At 37.8% G+C, this 17,572-nt stretch overlaps 1 protein-coding gene across 2 annotated transcripts; it reads right to left on the reverse strand.

Annotated features, from left to right (window-relative positions):
• Window positions 1–1,017: 1,017 nt before the first annotated feature.
• On the reverse strand, window positions 1,018–16,946 carry LOC120536815 (interferon-inducible GTPase 5-like). Of its 2 annotated transcripts, XM_039765318.1 has the most exons (4): window positions 16,859–16,939; window positions 12,663–12,800; window positions 10,915–12,124; window positions 1,018–5,051 (listed from the first exon to the last, which is right to left on the reverse strand). In XM_039765318.1, exons 3-4 carry the CDS (start codon window positions 12,115–12,117, stop codon window positions 3,894–3,896), a joined length of 2,361 nt encoding a protein of 786 aa, XP_039621252.1. In that variant the 5' UTR covers window positions 12,118–12,124; window positions 12,663–12,800; window positions 16,859–16,939; the 3' UTR covers window positions 1,018–3,893. The 2 variants fall into 2 exon arrangements, with proteins under 2 accessions (XP_039621252.1, XP_039621251.1); XM_039765317.1 differs by lacking the exon at window positions 12,663–12,800 and having other exon boundaries at window positions 16,859–16,946.
• Between the last annotated feature and the right edge of the window lie 626 nt (window positions 16,947–17,572).

Consider the following 17,572-nt stretch of genomic DNA (forward strand, 5'->3'; position numbering starts at 1 on the left):
TCTTTTTCCGGTTTCTCTGTGGTGGCGGCCTGCGCCACCACCACCTACTCAAAGCACCGTGATTCTCCAACATTGATGGACTAAAAACCAGAAGTCCAAGTGATCATCATCATCATCATCATCATCATTATCAAATCCTTCCGTGAAAACCATAAACACAAAGAGGACTGTTTCATTTATGTTAGGTAGATTGCCCAGAGGGGACTGGGCGGTCTCATGGTCTGGAATCCCTACAGATTTTTTTTTTTCTCTAGCCGTCTGGAGTTTTTTTTTTGTTTTTTCTGTCCCCCCTGGCCATTAGACCTTACTCTTATTCTATGTTAATTAATGTTGACTTATTTTCTTTTCTTACTGTGTCTCTTATTTTTCTATTCTTCATTATGTAAAGCACTTTGAGCTACATTTTTTTATATGAAAATGTGCTATATAAATAAATGTTGTTGTTGTTGTTGTAAAGGGATGAATGCTGGTTGATCGAGAGCACGCAAGTAATAAGTGGTTTAAGCAGAAGTTCTTACTATTTCAGTCAGAATAAAAATCATAGATGTGGACAGAGCTAAAAAACATAAAGTTCAAATTATGGTGGATTTGTATCTATGCAGGAATGAAAGGTGAAAACTACTTTGATCAAAGGAGGTCTTCCCAATCTCTTCAGCTTGATGTGATCAGCGTGCATAATTAAGGACACTTTATAAATAATGGAACAGACATAAGCAATGACATGTTGGTCTGTAGTTTAGTTGGAATTCATAACACGATATAAGGGTATCATTAGCTTGCTTTAAAGGAACCTTGAGTTAAAGATGCAGACAGCATGATCTAACTACAGATTTTTTTCTACATTCCCTTGTAAAATTAGGTACTTTTTCCAGCTACTGATGGATACAAGTGACATGGGACCAATAGTGGCTTGTTAATTTATTTAATTAAACTTGTAGGTAAAACAAAAGGTAAGGTTAAACAGTGCAAAAAACACTTTATTAAGATTTTAGAATTGATCAATTTTAGGATAATGAATATAATAAAGGTACAAGAAATCATTTATTTGAGAGACTCATGATTGTTTATGTGTACACACAGTTATACAGAATTAGCAAACACCAGAAATAAAACAATTTCTTATCAATTTCCTATCAACATCACACAACTATAACAAGGCTAGTTTTCTTCAAATTGCTTTTGTTACATCTTTTTTTAGGTGTTTTTATTTAAATAGTAGTGAAAACAAATGGTGTAAAGCAATGTAACCTACACAAAGGCATACAAAAGAATACATAAACATACATAAAATGTATGAAATATCACACTTTGTGAACATAAAACCATTGTTTTTTTTTTTTGTTTTTTTTTTTTGTATCCCTTTCCCCAGGTCATAATCAAGGTAGTGTATCTCACTTGTAGCAAATAAAAGGTATAAATCCATTATTGACAAGACATAAAGATATACAACCCAACATTCACATACTTGCAGACAGAAAATTTAAAAGTTATTATCTCTTCTTACAGCATGTCTTTAAAGAATGAGAGAAAATTAGTGCAAATGAAAAAAACTTTAGCAACATTAGCAACCAGAGAACATTCCAACACATAAGGATTAACATGATATTGTACAACTTTATATAAAATTGTACATATAGTATGAATAGCAAATAATAGTTAAATATTTGTTATTAGATATGCACCTAAAAATGACAGCATGCACTTAAACAATAGCTTATTGCATAAACAGTAGGTTGATTCTGACCAATAAATCAATCAGTCTTTATTTTATAAAGTATCATTAACGTAAAGCAGTACAACAAGGCACCTTGTAAAACTAAACATAATTACAATACCCTGACAAAATCAAAATTACAACAATAATTAAAACAATATTAAGAAACATCTGTTTTAGTAACCACTAATAAAATGATAGAAGAAGATTCAACTTTTGTCATTTTACAGATAAAACAAAATGCATTTATCACATACCCTTTGGGGTCAGCTAATGCACAGTGCCCATGGAGCAATTTTCAGGTTAACAGCCTTGCTCAAAGGCCCAATGGAGTAGAATCCCTTCTGGTAGCAACAGGATTCAAACTGGCAGCCTTCTGGATACCAGTGCAGATCCTTAGCCCCAGAGCTAAGAAGATTAGGACTAAGAGATAGAAGATTATTATTATTTTCTTTAACTGGAAGAAAAGAAAACAAAACATCTAAAAGATTAGATGCAACAAAACCAGTTATAGAATTAAAAATAAAAAGACAAGCCATAAGCATTAGCATACAAATTAGAATTAGCAGAACAGCGTAAACAGATTTTGTCAGAAAAGTTCAGTGAGTGAAAGCCATAGAATGAAACAGAGATTGCAGCAAATCTTTGGGTAGAGAAGCAAACCAGTCCCATGAACTTTTATTTGTCTCAAGGTTTTACATGTAGCCACCAGCATAAATGAATATGAAATTGTGTACATTACCTGATTTGTGTGTTAACAGTAAAGTTGTTTATGTATAACTATTTTTTCAGAAGCCAGCTGACTTGAAAACTAATCAGGTGTATGGAGAAAATTCAGTTACTAATGGCTCCATATTCATTTTGTTTAAGTACATTTGTTACTTCATGAGCAAAGAGAAGATAAGGGAGAATAAGGGAGAATTTGTTAAGTGAAGAGAAGATTTAAAGATTACAAATGACATCTGTGACATGCTAGAAGATAATAGGGTTGATGATATTTAATTAAGGGCTGTTACTTTGTTAATGCATTACTAGAGATCCTACAAGATGCAGTTTTACCTTCTCAACATTTAGAATATGAGGTTTCCTATGGCTAAAATGTATCATTTTAGTTGAGTATCAACAAACAAGTGAAAAAATGTAGCCAGATTGGTAGATAAAGAATACATTGGAAGCTTCAAACTGAAGTTACATAAGGAACCTAGAAATCATTTTTGTAGAAATGCTGAAACCATTGAGAGAGATAAAGCTGATGTGAAACATAGTTAAAACCTAGGAAAGGGTTATAGAGGAAAACATTAGGTAAGGGACCACCATAGGGGAGCATCATTTTGGTTTTGTGCCAGACAGTGGAACAATTGATGTAAAGTCTGGTGCTCTACTGCTTCATGAGAGAGAAACGATAATGACTAATTCAGCTTTTTGTTGATGACTTTGTGTTGTGTAGCACAAGTGGAGAGGATGTTAGAAGAATGGAGATAAACTTTGGAAGATTAAAGATGAGTAGGAAGAAGATTAAATATTTGAGGTTTATGATCAGAGTTCAAAAGTTTACTTGCAGAGAGAGCTATTGAAAAGAGTGGAGAAGTTTAAATATCTAGCATTGGTTGTAGCCCAAGATGCAGAATTGGATGCAGAGATAACCCACAGAGCTCAGTGTGAATGGAACAATTGGAAGAAGGCATCAGGAGTTTTCTGTGATCAAAGAATTAAGATGAAAATCAAGGTAAGGTGGTTAGAGAAGCAATAATGTATGGAGCAGTGTGGACAGTACAGAGACTACAGTACAAGAAGTTAGATGTGCCAGAAATGAGAATTTTTAGATGAATGTGTGGAGCTACAAAAAATGACAGAATAAGAAATTAGACAATCAGGGATATAACAAAAGAGGGAGAGATATTTAAGAAAGTACAGGAAAATAGGCTGAAGTGGTATGGACACGTGATGAAGAGAGACAATGAATATAAGGGGAAGAGAAAGTGAGGGAGGCCAAAGTAGAGGTAGATTGACAAAGTAAAAGAAGATCTGAGGGAAAAGGGTTCAACTGTTGAAGAGGTGCAGGACAAAGCTGTATCCAAATCATTGTTCATGGGCATCTACCTAACACAGAAGTGGAAAGAGATAAAGAGGAAGAAAAATTAAAAAAAATGTGGTGACAACTATTTAAAGAAACACTGTATTATGCGGCTTTCTTTGCCACACTCATTGCAGATTCTGCAAATACATCAATCATTGATTCCAGCAACTTGGAAATTATCTCAGAAGATTGTGGAACACTTGAAACAGGTTTCAGCAGGCTCTGCAAGTTATAAAGAATTACGGAGGTAGAGGAAGTAAAAATATTTTGAACAGAAGTTGGATTGATAAACAACACAAAAGGATCACTCACTTCTGACTTAAGATCTACCACACTTTTCCCCACTTTACCTGCAAGTTGGTTAATGGACTCATCATCAAGACCCATGTACCAGCGATAGAACAGAAGAATTTCCACAACAGCATCAGAATTATAGGCACAATTGGTTCCAGGTATAAAAGTTTTACCTTCATCTGTTGCATATGAAATTAACTGTGAGATTGTTCCCTTCAACTTTGTCTTTTTATTCTGAACTAGGGGTTTGGCAATTTTAGAAATTTCACATGGGCACAAATCTTTCTTCTTTTCTGCTACTTTAAGCTTCAAATCTTGACACAATTTCCTAAAATCAAAATCATTTGTGCAGTGGCTTGACACAAGGAAGACATGGGGAGAGTCTACTCCATTTTCTTTTAAAAGACTAATGTAATAATCTTTAATTTTCTCAAACTTGTCACTATTCTGATGGTCATTCTGTTCATGCTCATCTTCTTCATTATCCATTTTGCTGCGTACAACATAGAAATCATGTTTCAAGTTCCCTAATGTTTTCACAATAAATGTGTCATTTTCTGTAAATCTGTTTCCAACCATTACAACGGTAAAGTGATATTTTGTAAATTTGACTTTCTTAAAATATTTTGCAATTTCAAATTTTGGTGTTCCAGCCCCAGGAAGATCCCATAGAGAGACAGAAGGAAGACTTGGATGTTTATATTTTTTCGGTTTTATGATTTGTTCAGTAAAGCCCTCTTCAGCTGCTTCAGGGTCCCCAGGTTTCAGACCACAAACAGCATTGATGAAGGCTGATTTCCCTTTTCCTGATTCTCCTGTTACAGCGATGTGAAATTCTCTTTGGTCAAGCACATGTTGTATCTCAGTAATTATGTCTTCTAATCCATTGTCAGTAAATGGTGAGGAGAGTTTTGGTTGAATCTTAGCAACTACAAGTTCCAGGTTGATATTTTCAGTTGCTTCCTGCTGTTTGGGGAAAAAATATTTGAACTTAAGCACTTTAATCTTTCACACAAACAGCTCTAGACATATAAATATGTCATCATCATTAGAGTGGACCCTTGGTATAGGTAAACTAAGAAACTGCATACCCTGTAGGTCCACAGATCCCTATTCCTAACCCAGAGGTTGTGTATGGCACAATATGGTTTTGTAGAAAGACTACTATGTGGGGAGCAGTAGGGGCATTGATTGTGGTTGCAGCAGGGAAGTTTTTAGTTGTGTAAAGGAAATCAAATAGAGACAGCCTATTTTGAAAAAAGCATTCTGTCTCAGAATTACCTACATTATGACCCAGGTATGCAGACCTGAGTTGAAATCCCAGGATCCCCATGCCATGAATGTAGCATTTTGTTAGTGAAAACAACTCAATTACAGTTGTTTACACAAAAAAAAAAGACAGAGTTGCTTATAGAAGGGGCACTTGGTATGCAATAACTGCATTAATGGCACATGATTTACAGACAGTAGCATAGCTATCAGATTAATCAATGCAAGATAAGCAAATAGCTACATAAAACTATGTGGCATGAAAAGGAATACATCCAGCCATCATTATCATCATAATAAGTATAGAAATCCTGGCCTACCTGACAAGGATGTCCATTGTCACCACTACTTTTTGCAATCGCCATTGAGCCACTGGCAGTTCACTGTAGAAATGCTTATGAGATAAAGGGGATTATCAGAGAAGGACTTGAACAGAAAATTTCTCTATATGCAGATGATATGGTACTGTATACTGTGGTGCGTTGGCGCCATGCCCGGGATTGGTTCCTGCCTTGCACCATGTGTTGGCTGGGTTTTGGCTCCAGCAGACTGCCGTGACCCTGTGTTTGGATTCAGCGGGTTGGAAAATGGATGGATGGGTGGATGGTACTGTATATATCAGATCCACAAAATTCTGTGCCTGCAGTCCTAACAGCACTTACAGAATTCCAGAAGATTTCTGGCCTCAGAATTAATTTGACTAAAAGTGTGCTGTTTCCAGTGAACTCTCTAGCACACAATATTAGATTGGACACCTTCCCTTTTATCATCACAGATCAGTTTAAATATCTTGGAGTAAACATCACAACTAGACATAAAGTTCTCTATCAACAAAATTTTGCAGTTTGTATGGAAAAAAATAAGAAAGACTTGCATAGATAACCCTTCATCTCACTTTAGCTGGAAGAATAAACACTGTTAAGATGAATATTCTTTCTAAGCTTCTCTTTTAATTTCAAAACATTCCAATATACAAAAATAAATCATTTTTCAAGAAATTAGATTAAACCATAACCTTATTTATTTGGAATTCAAAACATCCACGTATCCAAAGAGTGACCCTACAAAGACCTAAGGCAGAAGGTGACATGGCTCTACCTAACTTTCAGTTTTATTACTGGGCAGCAAACATACAAGCTATAAAAACCTGGACACAAATAGATGAACATACACAGGCCTGGTCCGCAATAGAAATAAAATCCTGCAGTACTTCTTTATATTCCCTGCTTTGTACCCCAATAAATGCAAGTTATCACCAATATATTAACAACCCAATTGTGCTTCACTCACTCAGAATATGGAACCAATGTAGAAAGCATTTTAAGGTGGAGAATCTTTTATATGTGGCACCTCTGGATGAGAACCACCTCTTTCCACCCTCTCAAACATATGCACTTTTTACTGCCTGGAAAACATTTGGGATTAAATCACTTAGAGATCTGTACATAGATAATGTCTTTACAACCTATGAACAATTACATTCCAAATTTAACTTTCTAGCAACACATTTCTTTCATTATCTTCAAATTAGAAACTTTCTTAAACAGAACCTGCCCAGTTTTCCTCACCTCCCACCTACCTCGATGCCGGAAAAAATATTGATCAGTCTTGAGGACTCAGATAGCATTTCTGCAATATATAAAACTATTTTACAGTCCCTGCCTTTCAAAGATCCAAGAGAACAGTGGGAAAAGAATCTCAAACTCAGTATCTCAGAAAAGGAGTGGAAGGTAGCAATGCAGAGAATTCACTCGAGCTCCATATGCGCAAAGCATACAATTATTCAACTCAAAATTATATATCAAGCACATCTGTCTCGCTTTAAAACTGTCCAAAATGTTTCCAGGGCAAGATCCAACTTGTGAACGTTGCAATCAAGTTCCAGCCTCACTGGGCCACATGTTCTGGGCCTGCACCAAATTAACATCATTCTGGACCAAAATGTTTAAATGCCTTTTAGACAGCTTTGGTGTCAAAATCCCTCCTAACTCACTAACAGCTGTGTTTGGTGTTCTTTCAGATGGGCTTCAAGCTGAGAAGGACAAACAAACTGTGATCGCCTTTACTACACTATTGGCACGCAGACTTATCTTACTCAACTGGAAGAATCCTAACTCTGCTCTTTGAAGTCAGTGGCTAACTGATGTTATATATTGTTTGAAACTGGAAAAAATCAAATTTTCACTTAGAGGATCTGTACAAAACTGTTTTAAAACCTGGCAGGATCTGATCAATAACATTTTAAAATAAGATTTTAAAGCACTGAAGAAGCAGATTCTCTCCCCTTTTTTTGATTTTATCTTTGTAAAAATTGATTTACTTGTATGAAATGTTGTGTGATTTCAATAAAATCAATAAAATGAAAAAAAAAAAGAAAAGAAATCCTGGCCTACCTAAAATGGGATAATGAGGGGCATGGTCACATGGTCATAGTGACCATTATTCACAAGGATGAGCTGTATGTTCAGTGATTGTATGAAATTTATTTTGGTAAAAGAAAGGAACAAACTTTTTTCTAGTTGGAGTAAACTTGTTCCTCTAACAATTTATTTTCTCTTTTGCATCTCTTGTTTTTGTTTTACTTCAGACTAGCTTCCCAATTAATCTGCAATCAAAATTAAAAGACAAAATAAACTCATAATGTTTATTTTGCTCTTTAATTCTGATTGCAGATTAATTGTCTTTTCAGTGCTGTTTCGCAATTCTTTTCAAAATCACCCTGAAATAATCTCCACCTCCATCCATCCATTATCCAACCCACTATATCCTAACTACAGGGTCACGGGGGTCTGCTGGAGCCAATCCCAGCTAACAGCCCAATGCAGGGCGCACACGCACACCCACACACCAAGCACACACACGGGACAATTTAGAATCGCCAATGCACCTAACCTGCATGTCTTTGGGAGGAAACCAGAGCACCCGGAGGAGAACCACGCAGACATGGGGAGAACATGCAAACTCCATGCGGGGAGGACCCGGGAAGCGAACCTGCGCCCTAATCTCCACCTCCTTTCCCAAATACATCCTTTAACTTGTGTATAGAAAAGGGTATAAGATGCAAAACACTGGAAGTCAGCTATAATGCTATAAAGACTTCATTTTTGATGATGTACTGACTCACTGTGCATTAAAAGCTGTTTCTAGAATCTAAATTAGGCTTAAAGGTCAAGTTCAATTTTTCTCTAATGTTTAAGTGTGTTGTTCTTCACTGCATGTTTTGAGATGTACATGTACTGTATGCTTATGGGTTGGCTGGAGACTGCAAAATAAGACTTTGTAACCCTGCAGGAAAAAAAAAATCTGGAGACCCCTTAGTTGTGGTGAGATTCTGTTAGGTTTTGGAAATAATTACTGTTCTTTTTGCATGACTGTATTTGTTGATATTGTGATCCTCTCACACAAAAATGTCAAAAAAGGATTGCAGGCACCAAATATCCCACAAAAAGCTGGCCTGCCCTCTTTACACCTCTGATTCCAAAAATTGGCCTACCCCATAGTTGCCTAACCCTAAACTAAAATGACAAGAACCATAAATGAGGTTAAGTCTTCATCTCAAAAGTGTCCAGACTGGAGGAGAACAAAACTGCTGAAAACCTCTGGTCTGGGAAATACAATACAGGTTTCTTCATACTTAAATACTTGTAAATCACCATGGTGTTTTTGCGCATAAATATGTTTTAAGTATTTGGAATTATTATTGTCATTTATTTGTTTCTTGATTATAATTTTTGAGTTTTCTTTTTTCCATATTTTTGTTTGATATTTAAGTTGTTGAAGTTGGTGCCATTTAATGGTATCCTGTTTTCCATCATGTGACATCAGGAAGTAACATGTTTTGATGTCATCAATAAGAAAGTATAAAGGGCAACGTCATTAATATTTTCTGAATATGGATTCCCACGAGGTGACACTCCTCTGGTCATGTGTTAATTCATTGTGACCACTGGCACTGACAGGGCTGGCAATAAGGATTGTGTCGGTCCTCATGGGTGTGGTGACCGTGGTGAAACTGGTTTCATTTTCCTTGATTTTACAAAAGGTCAGGGGCTGTGGATCACTGGATCCTGGTTCCAGCACCCTGAGCCACATAATTGGCCTTGGTACTCCAATAGTGGTGGTGCGGCAAAGAAGATTCAGTAAGGACAGACACTGGAGGCTCCTACAGAACTGCAGGGTCTGCAGAAGTGCCCAGTTTGTGTATTCTGACTACAGACTTGTTGTTGCTTCTTTGAAGATCCAGCTTAGTTCCAGTAGGTTACCACCTACTAGGAGAATGAGTATGGACCTGGCAAGACTCCAAAATCAGGCTGTTTCTAATGAGTCTGCACACAGTTTGAAGAGCTTACGGATTTGGTTGAAACTACCGATCCTAAAGTATTTTGTGAGAGACCTTCCGTGACAAGACCCTGAAGGTTGCCAAGGGTTATGTTAGTGTTTCCAGTGTTCCCAGAAGAATGTGCTTCATCTTGCAGAGCACCCTGTATATCATCGAGAGGAGTGGCAGTGCATGGCTTGATGGCAAATCTGGTCTGTACTGGGAACTGAGAATGATGGCTGCAAGGGCTCTGAAAGCAGTTAATGAGGTGTTTGTTAGGGGAACCTATGAGCAAGTGACACACTATTCATGGTCTAGTGACTCGTGTCCTGCTTACAGAGGAATCAAAGCATTACGCACATCCTAATCTGATTCTCAGAGAGTCGCAGTGAGGGCAAGCAATGTGACCCGCTGGGTTGGCTAGTTTGAAAAGCTGTTTAAAGCTGATCCTCCAGTTAGGAGTTAGTTAGTTGGACATCTCTGTGTTCATGCTTCTTGAGGCTGATCCTCCAATTACTTGTGAACCACCCAATCTCATTGAGATTGCACAGGTTATGAACCAGCTGAGGATAAGTAAGGTTGCAGGGATCTGTGATATCCAGGATAAAATTATCCAGGCTGGTGTGGTGGTAAAGCTGTCCTCCTGTCATTGCAAGAAATCTTTGCGTCCATCTGGGAGACAGGCTTCATCCCAACTGACAGGAAAAAAGGACTAGTGACTCCAATCTGGAAGGGAAGGGTCATCGCCTGGACTGCGGCAACTACAGGGGGATAACATTGCTCTCGGTGCTGGGTAAGGTCCTCGCTAGGTTCATCCTCAATAGGATCCTTGATTATTTACCAGCAACTTTTTTGATTTTGTGTCGAATGAGCAGTTGCTCATGGAGTCCCAAATGAGGCACATTACCTGCATTATGAGGGAACACTCTCTACATTCCCTCATTGCACAAAGCACTATGGCCATGTGCCGTGATTCCCTGAAGGTGATCTGGCTCACAGAAGACCTGAGCAGCTGGACAAGGCCAAGGGGATGTCCACGTAAAACCTGGCTGTGGCAAATAGATGGTTATTTCCAGAGGGTGGGACTGGACTGCATGTCTGCTTGAGGAGTTACTAACTGGGATCCCAAGCTGTTTCATTGTGTGGTAAGTGCGGCAATGCACCGTACCAGTGCATACTCCCCGACCTGAATGACCTGACCTGATTTAGAAATAAAATTTTAAAATTAAGACATTAAAGTACCTCTGAATTGGCTTCGATCACTTTTCTCAACACCTTCAATGCTGACTCTGCAAAATCATCCAGTGCACTATTCAGCAAAAAGGAAGTTGCAATAAAGGAGACTGTAGCTCCAATAATGGACCCAATCACAGGTATTAGCAGAAGAGCATCATCAGCAATCATTACAGCACCGGAAACAGTCGATGTAAGCAATTTTATCACAGATGAAGGGGTGATATTAAGGACAAATGGGCTTGTTACTTCTGCTTTCAGCTCTTGAACAGGTTTGTTAACTCTACAGGCAAGTCTGCAGAGAGACTCGTCATCGAGTCCCAAGTACCTTTGCATATGCAGAAGTGTGGCTACTAGGATACCGATATCACATGCAATAGATACACCAGGAATGGGAATTGCTCCTAATCCAGCAGAAACTGTCGCTGCCAGAGCAATTTTTCCTTTTAGAATTTTTTTCTTCTTTTCAATTACAGCTTCATTAAGATTGGGAAGTGAAAGCACAAAAACATTATTCTTCTTCTCTGGCAGCTCAGACGCCAAACAACCACAAAACTTCATGAAGTCATAACGATGCGGATATCTACTGGAAACAAGGAAAACCTGTGAAGTAGGTAATCCACTTTCCTCTAGGCTGTTTTTATAGTAACTTTTTATTTTATCTAATTCTTCTTCAAGTCTGTCATGTTGCCCTCTTTTGGAAAGGTTTTTCTCAACTGTATCAATCTTGCTACAAACAAAATAGAACTCTTTCCCCATTTTCTTTATCTCTTTAGCCAACTTTGCATCATTTTCCTTGAATCTTTCACCAGTTATTAAGATGAACAAATCATAGCTTTTAAAGTTAACTTTATCTAGGTATTCACGAGTAGAATATTTTCCTGTTCCAATTCCTGGAAGATCCCATAGGCAGACAGAAGGAAGTGTTGGATGTTGATAAGGTGTCGGTTTTGAGGTTTTCTGTGTTGAACCTACTTTAGCTGCCCCTTCATCATTGGGTCCCAGGCCTCTCATGGCATTAACAAAGGAAGATTTGCCCACACCTGCTTCTCCTGTCACTGCAATTGAGACTTTTTCATTGTCCAAATTATCACATTTTTCTTTAATTAATGGAAATACCGCATCCAACCCATCTTTGTTATAGACTTGGGCAATCTTCTTAATTTCTTCATCATTGAAAAAGCGATTGGGTTTAGACTGTGATTTTCCCATTTTGTTTCTGGAAAAGAAATAAAAAAAAAAACACTTTTAGTAGATATGCAGTGCAGGCAACTAATGAAATGCATAAAAAACATGTTAAATAACTATTATTGATGACCATTGTGAACTTTAAATTCCTAAGGACACTTCGCCTCATTTTACATTAAGTGAATCAGTGGTAAGGACTTCTTTTTCAGAGCTTCAGAAGGTAAGGTTCAAACCCAGGCCTGGTTGTTTTTTATGTAAACTTAACAAATTATTCCTACCTTTCCTCCTTCCTATCTAAGCAACACATGCAAGCATTCCTTCCTTGTTTCTTCTACCTCTCTTTTTTCCACTTTCTGTCTCCTTTCACCCTCACTAGTTTATCCTTTATCCTGCTCACCTTCCAACTCCATAGTAATGCCACAGCCAGAGAACTCCTTCTGTTTGCTACTTGCGTAGCCAATGATGACTGAATTAGTAACACCACTCTCTTTCAACCCCCCCAAAAATAAGACACAGGTGTCCCTTTGGTCCTGATTTCCAGAACATTTTCAAAGTGTTAGATAACTTACAGATATATTGACCACCTTAATAAGTACTTTTAGCCGCAGGATCATTCTTCCACAGTGTAATGAGAAGCACCTCTGGGAATCTTTTCTGCCAGCAGCCATCAGGCACTTCAATGCTTCTTCCCGACATTCATTCTTTCACTTCCAACCAGAAGCCATAGGGAGACAGTAAAGACTTCAATATACTACAGTTATTTTTTAGCATAGTATTTATTGTATTTATATAAATTATATGTTTTATTCAATTGTCTTATATTGTATTTAGTCAGTATCTTTATACTTTATGTTTTTGCAGCTGTATGTATTTGAACTTCCCCCTTGGGATAAATAAAGTACATCTAATTTAATCTAATCTAAATTGCAGGAGGTCATGCATACTGTGACAGATCTTCATGGTACCACTTATTGAACTGACAGTCTTTACTTAATATGTTATACTATCTTACGGGAGGTGGCACATGCTATAGTTAGGGCAGCATGAATCACTTTTGAGTGAAGTATGAAGTGTTTTGGTGCTTGAAGTGCATTTTGCACCAAACATTAACTGATGTACTTAGGTTCATTTTGTAAGGCATACTGTGCAAAGAGTTTTTATAAACTGGACAGGGTATATTGAGACAAGTCTGAAAACATTTGTAAAAAAAAATTAAAATGGAGATTCCATTTGGCTTCCCAACATTTCCATTTTTCTTGTTGCATTCTTTTCTATGTGGTATAGTCAGCAGGATTTGTTTAGAAGTGACATGACAAGCCTAAAAACTCTTCTTGCAGAAGAAAAGAGAGAGCAGATGAAACAACTGAAAATACAGCTGGACAAACATCAAATAGTGCTAGCAGAAGCAGAGTCAAGTAAAAGAACTGTGGAAGAGGCACATTGGTGAGGTAGAGTGGTGATTCTGGTACAGGTACTTGTGTCCCTCTGACACAAGTATTATATTGAAGTGTGTCTCCTGATGTTTGAAGGTTTTGCCACTCATTTTAATTGTCCACCACAAGAAACAGCTCACATGCTTTTAAATAGGAAATATAGAGTAAGGGGTTATTTTGACCTGAATAAACAGCATGCCTGTGGTGGGCTGGCGCCCTGCCCGGGGTTTGTTTCCTGCCTTGTGCCCTGTGTTGGCTGAGATTGGCTCCAGCAGACCCCCATGACCCTGTAGTTAGGATATAGTGGGTTGGATAATGGATGGATGGATGGATGGATAAACAACATGCAAACATTTACAATATCCTTGAAAAAGTAAATCTTGTCCCCCTGCAGAGATACAATGAGTATACAAGAAAGAAAACAGCGTGATTGGAATTTTCACCCATTAACACTAGTCACTGAATGAATGAAAACCACAAACAACACAGGTAATCAAATGGTAGAACTTGTCAAAGTGAGTAATGTGGTGCAATCTCTTGATATTTCTCTCAGAATTTCTATGGAATTGTGGCGTAGCGGGTTCAGAGCTCACGTCAAAAAGGCCACTTTTAATATAAATAATCGCCGCACTCACGGTTTAGAGAGGGGGCGTGGAAGTATGGCCAGAGCAGTTCCCGGATGATTTGTGATGCGGGTGGTTCTCACTTAAGTGTACAGGTGAAGAGTCGTCCGCATCCATAATTGTTCCCAGGAGCTGCTGATTGACACAGCTGAGCCACGTCCCCATGATATATAGAAGCGCGAGGCAGCTAGCAGGAGGAAAGAGAAAAGAAAGGCGGAGGTTGCAGGGAAGAAGGCAGGAAGCAGCGAGGAGAAAGCCGGTGTGTGTGTGTGAGAGAGAGAAGGTAGTGAACAAGCGCAGGCTCGCGCTGTGTACAAGCATGTGGGAGAGGTGAGCCTGAGTTGGGTGTTTGGCCAGCACCCAAGGGCCGACGGTAGTGGTCGCTCCTGCTGAGTGCTTGTTTAGAGCAGGAGTGACCGGTAGAAGGTTGTCTCGCTGCAGTGAAGGTAGCGGGAGTGGGGACTTGGAATAGAAGCCCTAGTGTGAGCGTCCTGGTCGCTGGGGAGCCCAAGTCTCGGTCTAGGTGAGCAGAACCGGAGCCAGGGATTGGAAGGCCATCAGACCAGATCTGTGAAGAAGTTCAGCTGCAGGTAGGGTGACTCCCCTGTTGCGAAGCCCGATGAGGCAGGTAAAAAGAAGGCACCAGGCTTTGTTTTTAAAGAGACTGCTTCCAGCCATTGTTTTAACCTTGTTGTTTTTTTAAAGAGTTTTTGTATTGGATTTTAACCTCCACTTTTCACCTCTGTTTTTATTGGATAATTTATTTAAAGATTGGATATACTGCACTATTTATTTGAACACTGTTGTTTTTATTTGTTGTTTTAATAAAAGCACTTTTGCACCATCCCCTTCCTCCATTTGTTGTGCCTCACTGCCAAGCTCATCTGTGACATTACCGACAGTGTCGGGTTCAGGGCTCCCAGAAGGACGATAGGAGCGTGGAGCTAACCCGTAGCATCAAAGGAATAGCATTTATGGAAACTGTTAGAAGAACTTTTTGAAATAATGGATTGACATCTGGATTGGCTTGAAGTAGGGAAAAGAGCACAACCCTAAGCAGAAGTAGTAGGGAACTTTATTTTTCTCAGCAAATTCATAACAACAAGATAGAACTAGCAACATCGCCTTACATAGTGTCACATCAACAACATCATGTTACACAACTTCTGAGGTTGTGCTTCCTTGCCACAGAAATACAAAATGACAGCACTCATTGAAAAGCAAAATGTTTTTTATATAATATAACAATTAAAATAAACTACAAGCCCCCAAAAAAAAATTAAGTTTCATGAATTACCCACATCATGCATCTGTTCATTGGAAGACTAATTCTTCAAGAAAATTCCACAAATGTGAACAAGGTCACAATCACAATATTTCTGAGACAGCAATGTTTTCACACAAATAATGAATGCATCTGTTACGTCTCATACTCCTTTGGCTGGGGTTCAAATTAATTTTAATGTCTGTTGTGTTCCTGTTTGATTGTTTGAGTTATGTTAAGTATTTCATTTTCTATTTTTGGTTTTGTCTATACCATTATAACATTAGCGTTGAGAAAAACCAACATTCTGAACTGTGTGCTAAGATTTTCTGGCTGAGTTTTAACCACCAGAATGAGATATCTGACTGGAAAAAAAATAATTGAAAGACAGATATCCAATAAATGAAAATGAAGTTACCAGAAGTATTCTATGTTGGATTTTCATGAGGCAGAGATCCAATAGCCTTGGCATAAAATACATGAATAAAAGTATCCATCCATTATCCAACCCGCTATATCCTAACACAGGGTGAGGGGGATCTGCAGGAGCCAATCCCAGCCAACACAGGGCACAAGGCAGAAAACAAACCCCGGGCAGGGCAAACACTAGAGAAAATTTAGGATCACCAATGCACCTAACCTGCATGTCTTTGGATTGTGGGAGGAAACCCACGCAGACATGAGGAGAACATGCAAACTCCACGCAGGGAGGACCCGGTAAGCGACCCTGGGTCTCCTAACTGCGAGGCAGCAGCGCTACCACTGCGCCACCTGTATACTGTACTGTTATATTGTTTGTAAATTCAATGTGCAGAAAATTTGTTTAATCTTTTTAACCAGTTTGTGATAGTTTAATTTAATTCAGTTCACACAGATACATTTAAAGTTGAAACGATTCACTTAATGAACAGAATATATTGGCACAAAATGCAAAGTACAGTAAGTTGAGGAAAAACAGATCATTGTTAATCATAAAAAAACAGGGCAATCCTTGAAAACAGGCAGCCATTAAAACAAAACAAATGGTTCACTACTGTATGTAAGACTTATCTATAAGAAATGTTTGAAAAGAGAAGTCTTGTGAGGTATTTTTCATATCAAAAGATTGGATAAGTAGGCAAAAAGTATCTGAATTCAAGCTTCTGAGAAAAAGCTGTGCAAAAAAGATTATTTCCTTCTTCAGTCCTTCTCTGCTAGAGTCACAAGAACCTAAACTAGACTCTTTCATAGTGTGTAAAAGAGAATGGCACACTACCAGGAAACTCTGTTCATAGGGTTATTATTTAAAAGTGAACAGTCTGAAATAATAATCATAATTAAGATCTCATCCGTAAAAATAATTTGATGTCCATTAAATAGAAACTATTACTGCTATTATTGTTTAAAACTTTTATATTCAGCACTGTTAAGCAGTAACTAGTAAATGTAAATCTATGAGAACTTACCACAGAAAGACCTCTTGGAATTTACACAAAAGTTTTCAGGAAAAGTTGAGGTAACAGATACCAAAACTGACACGAAAATAAGAAATAAGAATTTTGCTTTGGGTTTATAAGTATAAGCAGATTTGTCTCCGCCTACTTGCACGCCTTTGCATAATGAAGTGAAAATGAAACAATTTACAAGAGCAGAATAAACAGTAATTGCTGCACTAAAATAGTAGCAATCTTTCCTGCCATTAAAATGCTTTTATATTGTAATTTGTAGCAAATTAAATAAATTAGAACAAAGATTTAATTAATATCACAGAATACAAACTTATATAAAACATTAAACACTAAATAATAGATAAATACATGAAAGTCAAAGTTTTGAATTATATTCAAAAACAACAAACAGGAAAAAAGACTAAAGGAATAAGCAATTAGCACAGTTTGTGTATGCTTACATATAGAAATAAATATGTAGAATAGCTGTGCTACCCATCTAAGACAGGTTGAAATCTAAATAGTCAGAGTAGACCTCAGTGTTAATGTTTTCGGTACGCCATACAATGCATGCATCTCTGTTATATGCTATGGTATGGGATTTGTAAACCAGTATTAATGCTTGTGATGCACCATCTTTTGGAATGAAAGAGACATAGCAACCAGATGGACACATAGACACCATTTTATTAAGGGAGGTATTGCAATCACCCACAATGATAAAAAGCAATG

This window comes from Polypterus senegalus, chromosome 10, assembly GCF_016835505.1.
Source record: "Polypterus senegalus isolate Bchr_013 chromosome 10, ASM1683550v1, whole genome shotgun sequence".
NCBI classification, from domain to species: Eukaryota; Metazoa; Chordata; class Cladistia; order Polypteriformes; family Polypteridae; genus Polypterus; species Polypterus senegalus.

Coding starts and splice junctions, on each gene's coding strand:
- LOC120536815 (XM_039765317.1), bottom strand. CDS start 12,117: ATGGGAAAATCACAGTCTAAACCCAATCGCTTTTTCAATGATGAAGAA. Junction 5,052..10,914: donor TGATCGAAGCCAATTCAGAG/GTACTTTAATGT, acceptor TTCCCCAAACAG/CAGGAAGCAACTGAAAATAT.